The 24,295-nt window shown below is 41.9% G+C and overlaps 1 protein-coding gene across 6 annotated transcripts in view; it reads right to left on the bottom strand.

Annotated features, from left to right (window-relative positions):
• The window catches only part of CCDC141 (coiled-coil domain containing 141), a 163,361-nt gene that overhangs the window by 92,704 nt on the left and 46,362 nt on the right, over positions 1–24,295 (bottom strand). For all 6 annotated transcript variants that reach the window (XM_075933728.1, XM_075933726.1, XM_075933727.1 and 3 more), the window contains one exon: positions 13,653–13,772. In XM_075933728.1, the coding sequence (XP_075789843.1) occupies positions 13,653–13,772 (120 nt within the window). The remainder of the gene's footprint in view (positions 1–13,652; positions 13,773–24,295) is intronic.

The following is a 24,295-nucleotide window of genomic DNA, read 5'->3' on the forward strand; positions in this document are numbered from 1 at the left end:
AACCTTCAGAAATTTGCCTTCATTGTAAGTTGCACAATATTCACCTTCTAGATGATTTGAGGCAAAGGTTGATTTCTCTGAATAATCACATTAAATGTGTCTCTCTTTGCTTACGCTTTAACCTTTCAATCAAATGGAAAATGTCAATTTATTGCAATAATTAAAAGTTGCAAAAGAACTCCATTGAAATTACATCCCTGGACAATTTAAGATATTATATGTAGCTAGATTATTTGATATTCTGTATCATTTTGTGATGACAAGGTGCCAGTTCACGCCAAGGTTCCCATGTTTCAGCTGAACAAGGACAAATACATGACAAGAATCAATATGGCTCATTTCTGTGTTAATATTGTTAAAATATGTATTAGAATTATAAAAAGGTGTTTAGTGCTTAGACTTTAACTAAATGTTTGTGAGTTTCTGCATGTATTAACTTCGCTTAAAACAACAGGTGTAAACTATATTGGAAGGTAATATTTGAGCAGTTGCATTGTGAGCCTCTGTGACTGTTTAAATCACTATACAGAAGAGAGACATCATTTAGCATGAAGGGAGGATCTTTAATAGAAGGTGCCATGCCCATCCCAGAAGGAAAGGTCCATCGATACCAGACAGACCATTGTGGAATATTGCACCTGGAATTTCCCTATGTATTATCAATATGAGGACAAATGACCTTTGTTGTTCTGCCTTCCTCCCCTGGAGATGACTCATGCAAGTGCGCTTTTCCCATCAGCTGAACTTGCAGCTCAGAGCACACAGAACAGGAGAGGAAATAAAACAATACGGAGCAGATTATCTCTGTGGGGCTTGGACTCTGGAAGGCAACATTTCTCTAGGTATAAGCAAGGGATGCCCAGCAGCTTCGTCTGGGGTAGCCCTAAAGGAGACACACAGCTTGCTATAGAAGCATCTATTACCTTTTGACACTTAAGACTGATCATTTGTGTATCTATATTTATCTGCTTTTACCTTGTAAATAACTCTCTGGTTTCTTTTATATGGTTTATTATAGGATTGGCTACAAATGTTGTCTTTAGTATCAGGTTTAAGGTACAACTCACCTGGGGTAAGTGACTGGTCCTTTGGGACTCAAGTATCCTGAGGACTGACGTGATACTTGGTGTAAGGGATCGTTTAGCACAGTTACACTCATCTGTGTGGCAAGATAGATCAGCGTACCCAAGGGGACTATCTGAGACTCCACGTTAAGGCTGTTATAATGCCTGACTGAGTTTACACTGGATATTTGGTTGGCGAAATCTAAGTATAGAACTCCCAACTAATCTGGGGTTTGTATCCTGGTTCCCAATAGTCTGTCCTGAGGTTGGTATTCAATAGTCTTGAGTCACTGCAGGCAGCATTACAGTTCTCTATTACAAATATATTCAGTTTTCTTTACATTCCCTACAGTCAGTTTCTGAAGCATTTATAAAGCATAATTGTTATGCTACTTATCATTTTCTTTTTTATTTTTATAAGGAAAGGGCATGAAAATGCAGTGGAGAAAATCATTGTCAGTTCTGTCTGTTCTTCAGTCATTTAAGCACTAACTCTAGAACAGTCTGTCACTTGGCAATCAAATATTTCTGTTACTTGTCCCTCCTTGCCCCCCAGAAAGAACACAAAGCCTGCCATTATTTTGACTTTCTAGTTTGACAGAGATATGTGAATATCTCTGACCCATTCAGGACACATGGCACTGTATATACCTGTGCTCAGTGTCTCCCCACAGGTCATGCCATTACTCTCATTTTTCCTTGCACAGTAGTAGCCTTTTAAACTGTAGCTTTCACTCTTCCATTTGGCAAGGAAATTGAGCTCCTTCTGGATCCCTTGATTGATTTTGTTCTTTTTAAGAGGATTAGAGGTGATAGACAAGAAAGTGGAATTATTTTGTTATTTTTAAAATAAAAGCTTCAAACTTTTTCTTCACAAAATGCTGTGGATTTTCTAAAACGTATTACGTGATTGTCTGAAGTTAAGTAGATAGATCTGTTGCTCCCCGTGAAGGAAAGCATAAAATTTTCTGTCATTAATAAGACCCTATCTACATGTACAGTGCTGCAGCAGCGCAACTGTACTGGTGCAGCTATGCTGCTGCAGTGTCTGGTGAAGATGCTCTATGATGAGAGGAGAGAGCTTGCCCCTCAGCATAATACAACCACTTCTGCGAATGTTAGAAGCTATGTCAGTGGGAGAAGCTCTCCCATCAACATGTGTGTGCTGTGCCCACAAGTGCTCATGTCGGTAATTTATGTCGCTCTAAGGGGGTGGTTTACTCACAACCCCGAATGACATAAACTGGCAGAAATTTTGTTGACAAGCTGTAGCGTAGACATAGCCAAAACACGTAGGCTGTGTCTACACTGGCCCCTTCTTCGGAATAGCCATGCTAATTTAGAACTTTGGAATAGGGAGATGCGCGGGGGATTTAAATACCCCCGCGGGATTTAAATAAACATGGCCGCCGCTTTTTTTCCGGCTTGGGGAAAAGCCGGAAAAGAGCGTCCAGACTGGCGCGATCCTCCGGAATAAAGCCCTATTCCGGAGGATCTCTTATTCCTACTTTCAAGGAATAAGAGATCCTCCAGAATAGGGCTTTATTCCGGAGGATCCCGCCAGTCTGGACGCTCTTTTCCGGCTTTTCCCCAAGCTGGAAAAAAAGCGGCGGCCATGTTTATTTAAATCCCACGGGGGGTATTTAAATACCCCCCGCGCATTTCCCTATTCCAAAGTTCTAAATTAGCATGGCTATTCCGAAGAAGGGGCCAGTGTAGACGTAGCCGTACTGTGGGGTAAATGGAGCTGCTTTGTTTTTAACAGTGGTTTCCTACAACACTAAGGCCACGTCTCTACTTGCCAAAGGATCAACACTCTGATGATTGATCCTCCAGGCTTTGATTTAGCAGGTCTAGTAAGGACTTAGTAAATTGAACTATGAGAGCACTCCACAGGTACCTGTAGTTCTCCCTGTCACAAGGAGTAAGGGAAGTCAACGGGAGTGCCAGAAAATCGGTGCCAAGTATGTCAACTCTAGCTATGCAATTCATGCAGCTGAAGGTGCTTATCTTACATTGATTTTCTCTACCAACATAGACCTAGCCTAAAACTTCATGACAGATGTAAACCCCCAAATAAACATGGTTCCTGGAACAATTTGACATGAAAATGAGGAATCTTTGGAAAAAATGAATGTGATATAGGTTTAACACATTAGAGACAACAACTAAAGTTCAAACTAATTAAATATGTATTTATCAGGGTATGTGATTAAGTAGACCCTTCTGTTGTAGCTACAGTATACATAAGGCCAACTTTTTAAATCAGTGAGTCCCCTTTTAAAGTTTATGCTTGTTAAATGTCTTCCTATAACTTTGCATCTGTAATTGACACGAGAAGACTATTTTTGTATACCACTAACATTCTTGGAGCTGGGATATGCTCTAGAGCAGGGGTGCGGAACCTTTTTTGGGTTGGGTGCTGCTGACCCACAGAAAAATCAATTGGGAGCCACACACTAGTTAGAAGGAAACAAACAAAAACAAAAAATCCCCTCAAAAAAGCAGCTCTTGACTGAGAAGGAGAAAGACATTCTCCACATCCCCCTTGCATACCTGAGCCTCGGGCTGGATCCAGGCAAGCCGGGGGCCACACTATAAGCCAAAGGAAGCCCAGGGTTTGAGAATTTCTGTGTTTAAACTGTCTGATTCTCAGACAGAACACACCAGAGCAGCAATTCTTACCTTTGCTGCTTCTTTTAACCTTGCCCTTTTGCTTTCTAAACATTTGTTCCTTCTAATAACTGGTCTGTGATTCCTGTTCAGTATAATGTGAATGTTCTAGAGGCAATAGAGTTGTGCATCATTTAGTCACCAGTTCACTTGGTGGAACTACTGGACCAGCAAGCTAAATGTCAAGATCGGACTTTGTTCCACGGAGCTCAACAAACATAGAACCTGTGGGGCCTGCTGTGATAACTGACCTGACAAATTTACCCTAACTGAAGCTCAAGTGTAAAAAAATGAATGAAAGTTCATGAAAGGTCAGAATAATCCATAACAACAAATGTTGATGGGGAAAAAAGAACAAAAGAGAGACAGAAACACTGAATTAGACCTGCAAAAAGGCCAACCTATATAATTCAAGGACTGTGTTAAGATCATGCCTGGTAAACAAGACACCATGAAACTGAAAGTCAGTGAACCAAAACTGATATATCAGAAAGTAGGTCTAATTGGTGGACAAAATAATCAGGGGATTAACTATTCCACCTATTACTCCCTTTTGGGATCCTTAAAGAAAAAGTGGGAGGAAAATTGGCTACTAGAGCAGGAGTCACCATAAGGGCTGCTACCCTTGCCATCTCCCGGCACCAGGGGCCTTCAATGTCCTGATCCTGAGAGATGTCCTGACCAGACTAGGCTAGAGAGAGGAACCCAGATGACATCACCATTTCTATCAGTTTCAGCTGAATCAAAAAACATAACCATGTTAGATTTCACTTTCTTTTCCCCTCCCCACCTCCACAACTCTTTATGGCCTTTTCCTTCCCCGCTTTATTGCTGTGCTTTCCCCTCCTTCCTTTTTTCCCTTTTGTCTAATAAGAGTCTGGTAAGAGAGGCAATTCTTGATTTAGTCCTAAGCAGAGCATGAGATTAATATAGTTGGACAACTTGGTAATTCTGGCTATAATATTATTAAATTTAACATCCCTATGGTAAGGAAAATGTGGTAGCTGTACAACACTATAGCATTTAATTTCAGAAAGGGAAACTACTCAAAATGAGGAAGTTAGTTAAACAGAAATTAAAAAGCGCAGTGCCAAAAGTGAAATCTATGCAAGCTGCATGGAAAATTTTTAAAGATACCATAATAAAGGCTCCATAATAAGGCTCCATAATAAAGATACCATAATAATGTATGTCCCAAACTAAAAAACATCATAAGAGAGCCAAAAACATGCCACTGTGGGCTCCCAGATGCTGCTGCTGGAAGTTAAAGAAACAGTCAGAGCAAAAAGGCATCCTTTAAAAAGTGAAAGTTAAATCCTATAGAGGAAAACAGGCGCATGAACTCTGGCAAACAAAGTGTAAAAATATAATGAGGAAGGTTCAAACAAAGGCTTTCAAGAACTGCCAGCGAAAGTCTCAAAAAGTAATAGCAACCATTTGTTTAGTTCATTAGAAGCAGGAAGCCTGCTAAACCACCAGTGAGGTCACTGGAACATCAAGATAAGAGAAACTCCAGGACAATAAGGCCACTGCAGAGAAACTAAATTCTTTCCATCAGTCTTCACAGCTGAGGACATGAAGGAAATTCCCAAACCTGAGCCATTCTTTTTAGATGTCAAATCTGAAGAACTGTCACAGATTGGGATGTCATTGGAGGAGGTTTTGGAACAAATTGGTAAACCAAACAGTAATAAGTCACCAGGACCAGATAGTATTCAGCCAAGAGGTGTGAAGGAAATCAAATGTGAAACTGCAGAACTATTAATTGTAGTTTTGAACCTATCATCATTTAAATCAGCTTCTATACCAAATAAATGGAGGCTAGCTAATGAGATGCCATTTTTTATAAAAGGTTCCAGAGGTGACCCTGCAATTACAGGTTGGAAAGTCTGACTTCAGTGCCTGGCAATCTGACTGAAATTATAGTAAAGAACAGACTGTCAGACACATAGATGAACATAATTTGCTGGGAAAGAGTCAACATTGTTTTTGGAAAGGGAAATCATGCCTCACCAATCAACTTGAATTCTTTGAGCGGGGTCAACAAGAATATGGACAAGGGGGGATCCAATAGATATATTGTAAGGTATCATCTGAAAACTCACACTTCACCAGGACATTACTGATCTGCAGACTGTGTAGCAGCACTGTAGGTGAAGGTAACATCCTGTATGGTGTTAATGCATATTCCAATCCCTCCAGTAAATAGGCCTGTCATAAACAAAGGACTATGTGCTTGTCTTAATTTGCATTTAAGCAGAGAACAGTTATCAAACAGGAAGGGAAAACAAAGAAAATTCAAATAGGATATCCCCAGCTTGTTTTCTCACCTTTCTCATGGACTCTTGGTCCCCTGGATTTTAGCTGGAAAACTTTTTTAAGAGAACTGAAACTAACTACAAATGAGAGACAAACATCCTAAGGCATCCTCCTCTCTCTCCCTGCCAATTGCATCTGAGTAACCAAATGCAGCAGTCATTGGATTTGCTGGGGCAGGGAGGGAGGGGGGGAGTGTTTGGTCACTAATAAGACTGCTGAAAGCTTGCGTTGAAAAAACGTTTTGTTTGGAAGCTGAGGTAGTTTGTTAAATTGGACTAGAAAGCATTTTACCTTTGTTTTTCTTATAACCATTTTTTACTTTTATGGCTCACCACTGCGCACACTTGAAATTTCTCTTTGCAGTTAATAAACTTGTTTTATTGTTTTATCTAACCCATATGTTCACGTTGGAGTGTCTGGGTAACTCCATTTGGGGCAACACTTGTGTACATATTATTCCCTTAGAGGAATAACGGCCTCAATATAGTTGTACTGTCTAGGTGAGTGCTGAGCAGCGCAGGAAATACGTTTCTGGGGTGTGCTGGGTATAGTGGTGGTCACTCTGCAGTCTAACCAAAGCTGGTAAGAGCCAAAGCATGGCTGGCAGACTGCAAAACACACAGAGACTTAACTGGGAGTGACTTGCATGCTGGCGTCTGCTCGTGAGCAGCCCAGGCTGGAGACTACCTCAGCAAGGCATTCTTGGGGGGCACCCTCATTATAGAACAGGGGTGACTGAGTTATTCATTAGTCTGGATTGTACCAGATACGTCCCAGATAGTGACACAGTCTTGTCAAGACCTTTTTGTCTCTTTGAGCATGTAAATATAATCTAAATAAAAATATGCTAAGGTGTGTCAAAGAGGCTTTTGGAAGCAAATGAACCACTCTTGCAGTGCTCCAGGATGGGATATATAATCATACTCGCATCGCTGGGGAGCTGAAAGACGGCAAACCCTTCCAGGAGCCAAGTTCTCTACCACCAGCACCAAAGGAGAAGTACTGATGTGACTATTTTCAGTAAGTACTGTTATCTTCTTTGAAGGCCCATATTTTATGACCCACTTGTATATAAAGAGTCCAGCTCTGAAAATACTCATTAGCTAGCCCATGAGTACCTTTCTCTTCCCCACCTGTGGCATGGGATACCGCCCCTTTTCTTCCAGCTTGCAGGACAAAGAACTGTTATATGGAAAGATGCAGTGAGCACATTTTATTGAGGTGATGGAATGCTATGCTTTTTTTTCCAAGAAGGTAACAGACACAGTCTAAGTTACTGATGCGCTTTAAGGGCTATTAAGACTATCTCCAGTTAACATCAAAGCTACAGAAAATATACTTATTTACGAATAGTAATAGAAAGGTAGCTGTGTTCGTCTGATCTTGGTAAAACAAAAGGAAAAATATGTAGCGCTCTATCTAATAAACTATCTTGTTAGTCTCTAATGAGCTTTCATGGGTCAGACCCACTTCTTCAGACCATATTCTGAAAGAGAATTGGCATGACCATATATTGTATTCCTTTGTTATATATGGTCATGCCAATTCTCGTTCAGAATATGATCTGAATAAGTGGATCTAGCCCATGAAAGCTCATCACCTAATAAACTATCTTGTTAGTCTCAAAGTGCTACATATTTTTTCCTTTTGTTTTATTTATCGAAGGCTAATGTAATGTCCCCCTTATAGTATTTCTCAAACATGAACTGAAAGGACATTCCTGTACTTTCCTCTCAGAATCTGACAGTATGGTTGTACCTTTACCCTGCACTTACACTATCTACACTTCACCCTTGCCTCAAAATAAGCTCGCAATTTGCGCTATGCAAATTGCGTAGCTTATTTTGAGGTAATTTCAAAATAGCTTATTTTGAAATTTAAACTGTCTACACAGTGCCAAATTTTGAAATAAAGCACTATTCCGACAAGTTCCTTAATCCTCATGGAACAAGGTTGACAGACACCGGAATAGTGCTCCTGTTATTTCTAAATTTATTTTGAAATAACAGGCCCGTTTAAAGATGGGGAATTGCTATTTCAGGATACTTCCAGTATTCCGAAACAGCACTGCTGTCTAGACATAGCCTAACTGTCATGACAATTCTGGTGTATTTTGATGTGATAGAAGCTACATTCTGAAATTAATGCAGAACATTCACCATTTTTTAATTAGAACACAAGTTGGACACTAACGTGAGTTCTGGAGGGGGGAGTAATTCTAACTGTAGTCATAATGATTCCAGAAAAATTCATTATATTTTTCCTATTACTAATGAGACTGCTTCCAATTTATGTGCTGCAAAAACTGGTGTCTGCTTCTAATTGGGTAGAACATTAAAGAATCAGACACTTAAAACAAACTGTTCACTAGAAGAAAGAAGAAGAATTCTGAAGCAAATTAATATATACTTCTCTATTTGGAGACTTAGACTTACGCTTTGAGACTTTTCAGTTTCAGACATCACCTTTTTGTTTAAATCAGGTGACATGCAGCAGTGCCATTGTCTTATACAGTATTTTATAGCTTTCTTAGCTCATCTAGTGATCATCCCAGACAATGTGAGCTTGATTTACTAAAGCAATACTTTTTATGGGTGTTTTAAAATTTCATCACGTACCACTAGTAAAACAGTCATGACACATAATGAATGTTCAGTTCAAGCAAGACTGGTCAGAAACTAGGAGAAGAATGGCATGTAGCAATAATTTTATCAGTCCAAAAACGAACCAGGTAGCTCCAAATAAAAGGTGCCCAGCAAAGACCTGAATGTGGGTAAGCACATTTTTTACATCACTCTAAACATATACACCCAGCTGGAATTTACAGTAACACAGAATTCAATTCTGTCTGTCAAAAAAAGGAAACTAATCTCTATTCAAGCATCGTGTAGCAGGCTGTGCTGCAAAATAGGGCTCCTCAGGGATACTGTTATCCTCTCAAAAGTGCATTAGGCCGGACAGTTGTAGCACTTGAAAGTGGCGATTAATAGTCTTTCAGTGTGAATGTAGACTTAAATTTTTCAGAGAAAAATGTTTGTTCTACAAAAAGCAGTGTGAAATGTTAGTATTTTATTTTTCTACTACACTGTTTCTTGGCCCAATGCTACTCAATACCTATATCAATTATTTGGAAGATATGGCAGGGTCTATTCACCCCCACCATCTGAGGGTGGGCTGATGATGCAGTATCCCCATGGTTACATCACTCAGGTGGAGCTGGCAACTCAAATCACTTGGTCTAGTGGCCAGAATCAAAATGATCAGTTCTCTGTGTAAGGGGAATGTGGCCCACTGGCCCAAGTCAACATATATTAGCCCCTATTCTCAGAGCAATGCTGCCTACGGTCAATAGCTATCAGCCTCTAACTTCAGAGCAGCATGTCCCAATGGTCCAAGTCAATAGGTTTCAGCCCCTAATCTCAGGTCAGTGTGGCCCAATGGTTAGAGTCAATATATATTAGCCCCTATTTTCAGGGCAGTGTGGCCCAGTGGCCCATACCTTGGGATAGGAGGGAAGGCCAGTCCCAGAGCACTACCAGTAGTGGATTGGCCTACCACTGAATCAGTGAGAAATTCCACTGACTCACTCAGGTAAGAGGTATCACTTGCACACCTTTACTAGGTCACTTTCTACTGGGCCCTTCTCTCGTGGGGTGTCTCCGGAGTCTGGAAGCTCCTTCGGTGTTGGCTGTGCTCAGAGGCAAATGGTGGGAAAGAACATGGAGACCCACCACGTAGCGATGTAACCACCCCCGCCCCTACAACAGACTCCTCCCTGTGCCATCCCTAGCACAGGGGGAGGGCCAGGACTCTCTGCCCCAGGACTCTGGCACTGGCGGCAGCAGGGGTCGGGCCCTTCCTGCAGTCTCTGGCAGTGGTGGGGGCTGGGAAGCAGAGTAACAAGGCCACAGCTCACTCCTCCCCTTCTCCGGCTGCCAGCTGTGTTACTCCACTTCTCACGGGTGAGTGTGAGGGGCTGGTCCCACTCCTCCCCTGAACAATGCAGCCAAAAGAGTGGAGCTACATTGCTCGGTTTCCCTCCCTTGCTGGTGAGTGCAGGGGTCCCAACTTGTGCTGCAGACACCAGCCTTCCCCCTCCTCTCTAAGCCCCAGGCTGTCCAGAGGCTCTGGCCCCTTGTCCCACCCAGCCATGTTGTTTGGGGTGTTATGTGCCCCATCAGCCTCCCTCCCATGCATCACACCTATCTGTGCTCTGCGTAAAGCATCTGGTTGTCTGTCTTGGTATCAGAGTCTCCAGCTCCCATGCTCCAGGTTCCAGGCTGATCCTCAGCAGAGGCTGGCACAGCATGTTCTTCCTCCTTAGCAGTCAGCCCAGACTAAGCTGGGCAAGTCTCTTTTATCGTGTGGTAGTTGGAGCATGCCCAACAGTGTCAGGTGGGTGAGGCTTCCACTGTTAAGAGCACTGGCTTATCCCCTTCCTTCTCACGGTAGAGTATATTTACCCCATCACAGAAGAAAACAAAATAATTGTTTGGTATGGTTTGCAGAGGATACAAAAATAGTGGAATGGTATAATAATGACCGCTCAGTGAGAGACAAATCTGGATCCCTGCATAAGCTGGACGCATTTGAGTAACTTGTTTCAATACAGCCAACTGTACTTCCATTCATCTAGGAACGAAGCATGTAGATCACATTTAGAAGATTGGGGACTGAATCCTGTGAAGCAGTGACTTCAGACTTATGGATCATAATCAATATTATTTATGTCTTTAGAACTGGTGAGTCCATTAATGGAACACTGTGTCCAGTCCTGATATTCACACTTGTAAAAGGATGTTCAAAAATTGCACAGGGTTCAGAAAAAGAGCTGAAAGAATTATCTGAGGTAGGGGAAAGCTGCCTTAAAACAAATGAGGTTCCTAAGTCTGTCTAGCTTCTCAAATATCACACTAAAAGGGATCTTGATCATGATGTACAAGTAGCTGTTCTCAGAGATTTTTGACAGTAGAGGGCTCTTCAGTCTAGCAGACGAAGGCATTAACAAGATCTAATGAGCGGGAAGATAGAACTGAACAAACTCAGACAAGAAATAGAGCACAAAAAAGGTGAGTGTCATTATAACCATTGTAACAACTCATCAAGGATATGGCGACTCTCCTTGGCATGAAGTTTTAAAATCAAGATCTTTTTGAGAAATAAACTGAAGCTCAGCCACAAGATAAGGGATTGGTATAGGAATAACTGGGTGAAATTGTTTTGTCTGTACTATGCTGCATGTTAAATTAGGAGGATCATAATGATCCTTTCTGATTTAAAAATCTATGTAAAAAAATGTGATTTTGTTTCTAGCTCAGTTCTGGAAAGGAGAACATGTTTTTCAGCAGAGCTCTGAACTGCCTGTAACACATTCATAGTGAGGTTTTATAAACATATGTATTTCAAATTTCTAAAAGTACTACTAAAGGATCCCTGTTTAGGCAATAGCCTGAATCTGTGAGCGTAACAGCTGGCAAACCAGGCAGGAGAGAGAGAACAGTAATGATGATTGAAGCTACCAGAGCATTTGTCCTAAACTATACCAGAAATGATTATCAGACATACAGCTGGAGCTGCTATAATGTAATGATGAACAAAAAGTGATTTAGCATGAAGCAAGCTTTCTCCACTAATATATAATCAGAACTGCATATACAGTGTAGACATTTAAAATGTAGTGATCTCACCAGGGGAAAGCATCAGATTTTGGAGGCTGTCCTAAAAGCTGCAAAATATTGCAGATTCAAAATCCCTAAAAGCTGCAAAATATGGAAATTCAAAGTTTAGGCCATAACTCTTTAGGGTACATTGAAATAATGGTTTAAAAGATGGCAAATGGTGCTTATATGCATGCATATGCATATATATATATAAAATCTGAAAAACAAACCTTTGTTTTTTATATATATATATTTAAAAACCAAAGGTTTGTTTTTCAGAAGTCCATAAGAGCTGAGTTGCGATTAATGCATCCTGAGATACAGAAACGAGCCTCCTACATCATAAAGAGACATCACAGCAGTTTTATCAGATGGAAGGTTTAACAAAAGCCTAGGGACTGGAGACTTACAGATTTAAAATGTTCCACTGTGGCGTCACTGGCACGGAGGTGCTATAGAAGAAATTAAGCTACTGAATATCTTTGCTCTGATTTTACAATGAAGTCTTAACTTTTGAAATTGGTTTCAGCTTATGTTTCAATGTGCTACTGCCATCAAGGCAAAATACCAATGGGTCTAGTGATGGCCTGTAATATAAACCTCTACCATTCCAACACATTTTACAGAAATATTTGTTTGAATACTCAAGCTGGAAATAAAATGTAGCAAAGTGTCTAACTTCTCCTTCCCATTGTTCTTATCATCTGCTTAGAACAAGGAAAAGATACTGTAATTCACCATTCTGCAATACATTTTCTGTGTGCAGCCTACAATGGCTTCTACACCCCCATTTCACATCAGAAGCATGGTAAGTATTTTCAGCAAGAGCTACTCTGTGAACTTGATTTCCCTGAGCTAGAAAATGCTGTTAACAGTAACAGAAGGATAAAGGTAAGCTGCACTAAGCTATGGCTCTCTGTGGAAAGCTTCCAAAGCTAATCTACAGTCTAAAACAACATTCTGAGAAGAATGGGACATTCTGAGATGATTCAAACACCTTGATTAGGTAATGTATGGGGAAATAATTACAGTAAACTTCCGATAATCCGGCACCTTTAGGACCCAGGTGGTGCCGGATTATCAGATATGACAGACTATCAGAAGGGGGGGGCTATGAGGGGTTTGGGGTGGGGGGAATGCCACCCCAGACCGCTCATAGCCACCCCTTCCGATAGTCCAGCTTTGCCCCAGGCATCCCCAATTCAGCCGCTGCTGGTCAGTTTCAGCAGCGGCTGACTTGGGGACGCCTGGGGCAGAGCAGCTGGGTTGCTGCAGGGTTGGTCCTGCAGCACCGCCCCTCAGCGCTGTAGGACCAACCCAGCAGCACTCCAGCTGCTCTTCCCCGGGCGTCCCCAAGAGCAGCTGGGGTGCTGCCAGGTTGGCCCCGCAGCCTCAAGGGGCAGCACTACGGGAACAACCCAGCAGCACCCCAGCTGCTCTGCCCCCAGCTTCCCCAATTCAGCTGCTGGTCAGTTTTAGTAGCGGATGAATCGGGGAAGACGGGCGCAGAGCAGCTCCAATTGTCCAGCAGCCAGAGCACTTTCGGGTTCCTAATGGTGCTGGACCATCAGGAGTGCCGGAGCATTGGATGCCAGACCAATGGAGTTTTACTGTATTTAGATAAGCAATAAATAAAAAAATACTTTACTGTGATAGTTTCCCAAAGCCCCAGCCATGGATCAGGCTCCACCGCTGTACAGAATGAAAATATGAACTCTTCTTTTTTAAAACCTACCACTGGGCTAGAATGAGAAAAACAGTACCAAGAACATTGTGTATATAATACTAGTTATATTCATTTTTTCCCTCTTATATCACAAACATATAGACTTCACATATATACTACATATAGGTTTGTGTGTATGCATACACATTTACACAGACACACACATATATAATTGTTAGTTTTTTCCTTTAGTATTTTCATATTTCTTACTTTAGCCTTGAATTCCATTTCCTTGTGCTCATGAAGTAATTCTTCATTTTCTGTTAATGATGAGCCTAGAGTTTGCTTATGTAGATAATCTTTGATGTTCTTTCTATACCAAGATGTTACCTAGATTAAAAAAAAAAAGATTTTCAAGAGTTGAGAAGAGTTTTAAAAGTTGAGAAATAATTTTCCTATCGTGCAGGGGTATTAAGTGAACCAACTTAGTCTATAAATTAAGCCCCAATTTTAGATAAATAGAACTGTGTTTTCATGTTTTAATTCAAAAGTTTATATAACTACACAAAATAAATCATGGGTCAAAGTGCACATATATGGGAACATATGTAACAAAACAAGACTTATTTTCATAAAGTATGTCAAATGATTTATCAATCAGTACAATGGTTGAGAATGAAGGAAAAGAAAAAGCAGGTAGTAGTAACATGGAAGAAGACATACATGATCTAAAATGGTAAAGAAATCACACATTTTCCTTAGAAAGATGCTCTTTTGTGTATAGTAAGAGACTATAAATCTGAGCATGTTTACAATGACACATAAAAAGCAATGACTACATAACTTGACAGGCCTTTTCTAACTATAACTTACATAATTCAATTAAGCTTCTGTATTGCATTATATAAAATAATCTTTTGTATTCCAAAAAACAATTACAACTTGCTAGACTGACTGTAATGAGAATATTAAGCAAACAAATGTAGTAGTTAATGTATCTTATAAATTGTACAGAATAGCTTCCATCTACTTCTATTTGATTCAGAATAGGTCCCTTACATATTCCTTGTATACAACACATGGCAAAGATCCCTGAGTGAAGGTTTGCATTTTAAAATAGTACTGGGAATCAGTTATTACCTATGAGACCCACTCCAATGTTTTCCAAGTTTTGCAAAGCTACCGCCATATTCTATAAATCACATTTAAAACTACTTTGTAACATATGAAGAATACAGGCTTGAAAACAGGTCTCTAAGAATTTCTTGAGATCTGTGGAAGCTATTTTATTTTATTTTGATTTTTTTAAACCAAAAGAATCTTTATAACCAAAAATACTTTCAACACACCTGAAATAATCCAAGGAGCAAATTACCTAAGGACCTCAATAGAGCTAGGAAAGTAAACAGATAAATGTAATTAATTTTTTTTAATTTGATAGCAAAGTGCCTCGGAGTTTCTATTTATTTATGTATTTGTTTGTTTATTTATCAATCACACAGGGAATCTTGTTTTTATGAACACTCTCCTGGGGATACAAGTTACAAACAAAGGCATATTTGGGGTTTTGTATGTGTTCTTCTTTAAAGACTGTAGTTCATAAAATAATTCTCTTAACTATTTGAACAAAAAATAAGACAGTGGGAAGTGAAAACTACGTAACAAAAATCATTCATATTTGGGAACCCACGTGGTATTTTCATTTTCAAGGGAGGGTGAGCTCTTGTTAGCTTTTGTAAGTGCAAGTTTTGCAGCAGAATGAACCCATGTCACGAAGTTCATATTGATGCTTTGATGACTGTTAAGTGACATTTTGGACAAGCTCCATTTCTGGAATACTGCATGACACTGGTTATTTTGTTCTCTCAGAAAATGGGTTAGAGCTGGACAAGTCACCCTTTGACGAAGGCAGACCTATAATGAGGAAAGTTGATTATGCAGAATGAAGGGATGAGTGGAAGCCCAGTCGAGTATCGGAGTAATATTTATACCTCTGATTGAAGCAAATCAAATTTAAAACATAGGGATTACACCAACATTTTGAACATGACGACTTTCCTTGTCCCCTTCCAAACATACAATGCAAAATTATGAAAACATTTATACAGAAAGAAAACATACAAAACATGTACTTTGCATCTATCAAAATAAAACTGAAAGCGTATGTAAGGAGAGAGAAGAATTGCCCTGTAAATTGAGGCAATTTTCTTTTCTATGGAAGCAATTGGCTGTTTGCCAAAACAAGCTCATGCTTCTACAGACTTGAGCAGGGATACAGAAAAAGCAGTAATAAAATCTTTAGCTCTGTTACAATAAGAAGCTCAGTCCTTAGTCACCTGGCAATGTCCATTTTAATTATCGAAAGTAAGTAGTTGTATTGAAGTACTGCAGGTGTCAATCAATAATATTCACAGGTATGCTTAACTCATATAGCGGCTTTCTTTGGTGGTTTTTAAACAAGAAGCCCACAGAATTCTACTGTTACAGAAATTTCTTTTTATAAGCCTTTTTTTTGTGCACAAGCTACAGAGCACATTGATTGCCTAATAAACAAAACCACTGGTTTGCTTAAGTCCTGCATACAACTGCCTTCCAGCATTGTCTTCCTGACCAAGAAAACAGTTGCACATTTTAGGGGACAGAAGGGTTGCCGAGCTAGTCTATAACTTGGAAAAAAATGAGTAGGCCTGTAACACCTTTTTGAGTATCTCGATGGTGCTACAGGACTACTCATTTATTTTAGGGGACAGTTTGATATTCTGAATTCAGAAGTTAACTATCACCTAATGAGAAGAGACTTTGACATTCTGACAGTCTTTTTTCCCAACTTTTGTATAAATTTTGTAAAGACAGGTTGAACTTCCCTAGTCCAGCACTCTCAGACTGAAATGGTCCCAAACAAGGGAATTTGCCAGACCAGAGGAGGTCAGGTATCTGGGCTCATCTGGGGCTCCCCTCCTGGCTGCTGCCCCAGGAAAACCTGGACCTCCTCTGGCCCACCTGCCTGGCTCTGCTCCCTGGCCCCAGTGCAGGGCAGCAGCTGCTCCTGGGGTTCCCTGGCTGTGGCCCTGCGCATGGGAAAGGGGGGCCCTGCCCGTAGGTCACTGGCCCTGCAGGCTGCCACCAGCTAGACCTGCTCCGCTCCAAGCTGCTCTCAACCTCTGCAGCCTGGGTTCTCAGGTCAAGCAACACCTGTGGTCCTGCTGGACCATGGACGTTGTCAGACCAGAGAGTCCTGGACGAGAGAGGTTCAGTTCAGCCTGTACCTTGGCTCATGGTGCTGCTCTTACAAGAATATGGTACTTCACAAGAAGATCTATGCCAAAACCACCAAAATCACTGTTGCTGTGGGGAGCCTGACATATACTGCTGAGCTACTAGCAGAGCAGCTTGTGGGGACAACCAGCAAGCGCAGGTGGACCAGCAGAGCGGCTGGTGGGGGACGACCTACAGGTGGCTGGTAGGAGCAGCAGCAGACAGCCAGTGGAGCAGCTGCAGGAGCAACCAGCTGGCGGCCAGGGGCATGGACCGAGACGGCTGGCGGAGCAGGACAATTCGTGGGACAGCTGAGGTGGCTCATGGGACAGCAGGTGGAGTGTGGCGGAGTGACTCGCGTTGATGGTGGCAGCAGAACCCTATGGAGAGGCGGAGCCATCAGCAGACCATGTAAGGTGTAGCGACCCCCACCCCACTCCAGGTTGGGATGGTAACACCCTGACGGGTGAACTTCTGAACCCTGGATCGGCACCAACCCGGGGCAGAGACTCTTGGGGTGTTGGACTTTTGGGAACTTTGGGTGATTCGTGGCTGGGGGGTGGGTCTTTGCTCATGTTTGGTTTATGAATCCGAGTTGTGGTGTTTTCCCAATTTAATGCTGAGGTCGGTTACCTCATGTTATTAATGATTTGCTGCTATACCGAGGCTCTGTGCTTGCAAGAGAGGAAGAATTGCCTCTGAGGCACCCAGGGGTGTATGTAAGATTTCCCAGGTCACTGAGTGCGGGGCTTGAGCCGGTGTTGTATTACCTTGTTGGGAGGAGACCCCTAGATACTGAACCCAGCCCTTGCTGCTATTAACTCGGCCTGGCAGAAGGGTTACGTATGTAAAGGGCTGAGATCTGGAGACAGTATTGCATAAATCCAAATATGCAGTTACAGTAAAGGGGACTACACCACCATTAATCAAATAAATGACATTATAAGAGATGAAACAATTATACACCAGAGGCTAAAATCCTGGGCCCAATTAAGTCAACCACAACACTCCCGTTATCTTCAACTGACCAAGATTTCACCCAGGTAGCTAGTAAAGGATAATTTTGAACACTGAATAGAATTTAATAATTTAATTTTGTTCAGGTCTAAATATTCCTGCACTTACGGTAAAATGTAATCAATTTGTCATTTTTATGAAAAGTATTTACAGAAAGCTCTAAGAGCATATCTGAAGACATATAAAGGTCCACTCGATAATTTTATGGAAACTTTTAATTGCTTATGAATTAAGTGAAAAAGTCCAGGCTTGTCTCCACAAATGCAAGCCATTCTGGTGCATTAGTCACTACTGAAGATTCCCAATTACACTTGTGCTAAAAATGGAATCCCATATGCTCATATTTGAAATCAGCTTCCAAACGGAGTAATGCCCATCCCACCAAACTGCATCCTAAGGATAGTAATGGTTAAATCTATCACCCAATTATACATGCTGAATACCTTTCAGTAAAAAAGAAAAAACTCAGCTATTAACCTAGCCACCCACTGTGTGAAGATTAGAAGGAAAAAAGACCAGGCTACGTTAATTTAGAACCTTTAAATAACTGCATTACTATAGTAGTTTTTACATGGGTTAAATTGCCAGTAAATGAAATCCAGAATCAAGGAATGACACAGCCATTAGTTCTATCTTCTTAATGACATAAGTACTGAAAACTAACGGTAGTTAATATTTTGCCTTTAAAAAGGAGGCTCATTTCCCTTCTGTATGTCTGCATGGACCGCAGATGAGGATGTGCTATGCTGTCCCACAAATCTGATTTAGCTCTGCCCTTGATAAAACCTTTTACCCAGGGACCATGAATAGTTTAATTTATTTGTTTGTCTCATATATGCATGATTAGCACAACTGAGAAAAATTATTTTCATAAATCTCACCAAGAAAATTAATTATGCACAAAATAGCCCAATCTGCCTCTGATTTTCATTAACAAGGGAGATTATCAGCAAAATATGATGCTGCTGTATCTGAAAAGGAAGATCAGCTCTTCTTTAACTGTAAAAGAAGGCACATTTTTACATATTGAAAATACTGATAAAGAAAAACATGTTATGATTATGCTTATCAGACCATCACATTCCAATTAGAGGAAGAATGAAGGTGTTGCATTTTGAGTTCTTCGGGGGCATTGTGATCTTTACATTTGCTTAGCTTCTCTTTCAAAGGCTTCTGTGCTTTATACTTATCCTTTGAAAAACACAGGCAGTATTAAGGGTAAAAATCTACTCTCACATCTTCACAGCAGAGCTTGACTTCAGTATGCTGCTCTACCTGTGTCTCCCAAACTCCCATTAATGTCAATGAGTGCTCAATAGGCTGTTCTCCTTATATGTGTAGAACTCCACTTGACATTAATGAGAATTCAGCACACAGAGGGAAAGAAAAATATTAGGCTTCAGATCTTCCATAGAACTATGAGAACAGTACAGGCAGTCCCCGACTTACGCGGATCCGACTTAGGTCGGATCTGCACTTACGAACGGGGCTTTTCTCGCCCTGGAGCTCGCGGGCGGCAGGACCGCCAAGAGCGCAGCGGTCCCACCACCACGTCCTCTGGGGCGAGAAAAGCTGCTCCGGATTTCCCTGGTGTGCTGGGGCGGACTCCCTAGCACAGCAGGGAGACCCGAGCAAAGCCGGACAGGCGGCGGGACCCCGCTGCCCGTGCGGCTTTGCTTCTTTGCCCCGGTGCACAGCAGGGAGACAGGAGCAAAGCCGCAGAGGCGGGGGACCCCGCCGCCTGTGCGGCTTTGCTCGGGTCTCCCTGCTGTGCTGGGGAGGACTCCTCCAGCACAGCAGGGAGACAGGAGCAAAGCCGCAGAGGCGGTGGGACCTCTGCGCCTCCGCAGCTTTGCTCGGGTCTCCTTGGCCTGCTGGGCGGGCGCCTCCCCCCCCCCAGCAGACCAGGCTTTTGTTGCGGGACGCCTGGGGTAGAGCAGCTGGGGTGCTGCCGGGTTGGTCCTGTGCAGACCTACCCGGCAGTGCCCCAGCTGTTCTGTCCCAGGAGTCCAGATTCAGCCGCTGTTGAAACTGATCAGTGGCTGATTCCAGGAAGCCGGGGGCAGAGCAACTCTGCCTAGGGCTTCCTGTAGTCAGCCGCTGATCAGTTTCAGCAGCGGCTGAATCTGGAGCCAGTTCCGACTTACATACAAATTCAACTTAAGAACAAACCTATAGTCCCTATCTTGTACGTAACCCGGAGACTGCCTGTACTTAAAACGTATATGCATAAGTCTAAAAAAAAGATACTCTCTCACAAAATTTCTATCAGTTATTTCTAGAGTATTTCTTGTTCTCTAATTGTACACAAAAGTTACATAAATGCCAGACTGACAATCCGGTATTCAAATGCAGATCTGGTCCATAGTAAGAACTGTACTGCAAGGACCTGATTCTGAAAATCTGCATAAACCTTGGACCCTAGTTGGGCATGAGAAGGCAGTTAGTTGAACAAGTATTCAGTCTGAATTACAGCCCTTCTCCTCAAGCTATCTATCACCAAGCTTGCCAGTAGATGTTAGCTGTAATGGTGGCGTTCATGATGTCATCATCTTTTCTTGGGAAGCATGCCTCTCAGTAAGTAGATTTCCAACTTACATAGCTTAAATGTGTTTTGAAACTTCAGTTGTAGCCATTGAGAATTTATCACAGGATACTGTACTGAGAATTGAAATAATCTTTTTAAAGGTGTGTTCTCTTGCTGGATAGTTTCCTGATGACATTAGACAAAGCAGCAGCAACCAGTACAAAATCAAACAGCATCATGCCTCTCTAAACAAATGTTAGACAATATCTCCTGATTTTCATAGTAGTGGGGTATGGTCTCTTATTTAGCAGTTTCTCCTTTTACAGTATCTTGGTTGAAAAGGGGGATTAGTTCCAGTCTACAGCCACAGGCTGAGAAGATAGCACTTCCATAGGAACACAGGATTTTTCATCCAGGGTAGTGATCCGTCTAACCACAATGACACCAATAAATCCAGTTTAGCCTCGAGCGATTACTAATACATGATGCTTTGGAATAAGGTTAGCAGCTCCCTAGAGTACCTAGTCAATTGTAAAATGTTTTAATGCGGGGGAGGGGGAGAAGTGTAACATACACACTATGCAAAAAAAAAAAGGCAGAGTTGTTTTTAATGTAAAAGGTGCTGTAGCCAGACAGGAACCCCCCTTGTAACATCCATTTTTGCTTGCCTGGAGCATGCAGGGCACACAGAGCAGAAGGCCCAGGCTGCTGTGACCATGAATGGCTGTAAACAGAGATACGCCAATTGCGGACCAAGAGGCTGCTAAGGAGTGTCCTTGACTTAACCCATATTGATACAAACACACAGCCGTCCGCGGGGGGAGGAATCTCTCGCCCAGTAAAAAATGTCTAGTACTCACAATTTAGTTCTCTCTCTTGCAAGTGTAAATTAACTTTAAACTTGCTTGTAAGAACTGGCGCCACAAAACGGACCAGTACAATTCGGCGTCTTAGATAAGAAAGAGGATACGGGCCCCCAGGGGTATATAGATGGGTCCAGCAGCACATTTTCTCTGCGTGTCAATCTACTATCTATCTGCTGGTCGGGTTTGGTGTTTGATCTCCCGAGGTTCCAGAGGGGACGCTCACCTCGTATTCGTCTTTCCTAGGAATTGAGAGACCGGCCCTGGCCTGACACGCTGGAGTCGAGAGGCACAGAAAGGGGTAAAAATTGTACCTGGACGTGGTCCTTTGTTTAAGTATATATATACATAGTGTTAGAGCTCTTTAAAGATTAAGCTGTCACTTGGTACCATCATTTCTATTTTCTATCTTTACCTTTTTCCTGTAACCATTTTTAAGATCTATATATACATTTGCTAGCATTTAAGAAATAGAGCAATAGCCATTGTAACCATATGCTTTTACAAGTCTTTTAATAAACCTGTAACTGTTTAAGCTTTAACCTGACTCCTTCAGTTGCTGTAACAGAACCAAGCACAATTTAAAAGAACTTCAGCCGGTCATAAAGGGACAGGCATAGGAAGAGCTTGGGCGTTTGGACCTGTGTCACTCCCAGGTGACAGATCCGTTGGGGCACCTTTTCAGCCTTCCCCAGGCTGCCCGCTGCGAAGGAACTTTGTTTTCTAGCAGCTAAAATCTAAGGTGTAATAAGCTCTTCCTATATAACGGGGCGTCTGTTGGCCTGCTGGCCACCCTCTGCAACGGGACCCCGGTCCTAGCAGTAAAGACACGGATGTTAAACCTTTTCTCAGAAACATACACACACACACACTGCCCTGACCGTCGGCTGACAGGTGCATAACCACGCTGGAGAAAGTGAATAAGGAAAAGTTATTTACTTGTTCCCATAATATAAGAACTAAAGGCCACCAAATAAAATTAATGGGCAGCAGGTTTAAAACAAACAAAAGGAAGGTCTTCTTCACACAGCGCATAGTCAATCTGTGGAACTCCTTGCCTGAGGAGGTTGTGAAGGCTAGGACTATAACAGGGTTTAAAAGAGAACTAAATAAATTCATGGAGGTTAAGTCCATTAATGGCTATTAGCCAGTATGGGTAAAGAATGGAGTCCGTAGCTTCCGTTTGTTAGAGGGTGGAGATGGATGGCAGGAGAGAAATTGCTTGATCTTTATCTGTTCGGTTCACTCCCTCTGGGACACCTGGCATTGGCCACTGTTGGCAGACAGGATACTGGGCTGGATGGACCTTTGGTCTGACCCAGTATGGCCATTCGTATGTTCTTATCAATATTATAGGCAGAGCTCGAATGCAAAGTGCTGCCTAGCACGTTCCATTAACCTTAAACATTCAGACTAAAATTTTCCTTGATGAGCGCTTGCTTTGGCTGCATTTTTAGGAAACTTTCAGTTTAAAGGGGCTTAGCTATTTCTTAGCCATTTCTGTTTCGTTGTTGTTGTTTTGGTGGACATGGGTTGGGTGCGCTAACAATCGCAGAAGAACAATTTCAAGATAATTGCATCCATACGGCTGCTTTTACCTCCTTCCTCCGGAATCAGTGTGTACACACGATACTAACTTTTTTTGGGGGGGGAGAGGCGGGGGAAGAAGTATGTATTAGGCATTCTTGGCTGGGATCTTATGGCGTTTTGTCCCACTATTGGGCTTTATGCATTCTGGAATGATTATTTTTTTGGCAGTGCACTGTCAGATACCTACAGTGAGCTCCCAGAATTCTGGAACTTGGGGTCACAGTAGCAAATCCTCATGATTTATTTCCTGTCATCCTATAACAGTCTTTTGCAAGTCAGGGCCTATTTCACAACTGCCAATAGCCGGCATGGAGGGAACACTGCTGTATGTTATGGTTTAGACATTTGCTAATGCACAGAGTCTTCTGCACATGTATTTGTGATCACATACGTGGGTCATTTTGAAAGCCAGCCAATGCACTGCCAAGCTAAGTTTGTTAAAGAGGAGGAAGAAATCAAGCAGCTAATTGTGGAAAATCTTTGCCTGGAGCACGTTCACTTGACTGAGTGTCATTTCTGGGCTCAAGAAAGCACCATTGACTGGTGAAAATGGATAGTGATGTGAGTCCTGGAATGACTACTCAAGGGAAGAAATTCCAGGTGACAAAGGGAACTTTCCAAGAAATCACTGAACTCACCCTAGCATGAGCTGATGTTTGGCGAAGCACAGGAAGCTATTTTTGGACTTTCTGACCTGTCTTGGAGCCACTGATGAAACTCTTATTTCCCCCTGCCCTCAGAGTTCATCAGCAGAAAGTGGTGCATTTCCATGGAGCTCCAATGTCTAGAAGATTCATCAGTGTTAATGGGTGGTGGTGATCTTAAAAAGGTTTAAGTTGCTGGGGTCTTCTGAAACTCACATCTGTTGTCTTTAGTGAAATATGGAAAATATGTTCCCATTGCTTCTATAGATACGGTGCTGTTATTTCTCCTGTCATTCTAAGGGAGACAGCTTACTATCTTCTACCCTGGCTTATGAAACCATTTACTGGACACTAATACAAGAGGAATGACCTATGAACTACATACCTTTGCCTGGGGAGCGCAGGGTGAAGTCCTGCCTCCCCACGCTAGCCCCAGTTTCCCCAAGAATGGGGCATGCTCTGGTACCTGTAGAATATCAGTGGATCCTGCATTTGAAAGGGAAGTAGCGTTATCTCATGGTGAAGCTGGAAGTTGCTAAGAAATACCTGCCTCATAGGATAACTTCTTGCTGTATTTTGCCGAACTTCTGAGGCAACGAGCCTCATTAATGGGTTGAGAGCAGAAGTGCAGAGACTTTTTAAATGCTTTGATCAGGCAGAAAGGTTTCCTCTGAAAACTGCAGCAAATCATCAGGGCCAGAGGATCGGGGTCCTCCATGCTCTTACTTTGAGACTAGAAGCTGAAATGTGGCAATAGAATTTAATATACATTATATCAGAGTTTCTTTATTCTATGTGTATGGCATCAGTAAAAATTGCTCTTAGTGAAATTTGTGTCATGACTTTTGGCGAGGATATTTTGTTTTGTTTATGGGGCATGTCCTTTACTGGTGAATCTTGTCAAAAATAACCTGTATTGATCAAACCGTGACAATATAAAACTCATGGACTGGACAAAACTGTGCAAACTTTTAGCCATTGTTACATAAACAATGTAAACTAGTTAAAACTTTAAAC

This window comes from Pelodiscus sinensis, chromosome 7 (genome assembly GCF_049634645.1).
Source record: "Pelodiscus sinensis isolate JC-2024 chromosome 7, ASM4963464v1, whole genome shotgun sequence".
Taxonomy (NCBI): Eukaryota; Metazoa; Chordata; order Testudines; family Trionychidae; genus Pelodiscus; species Pelodiscus sinensis.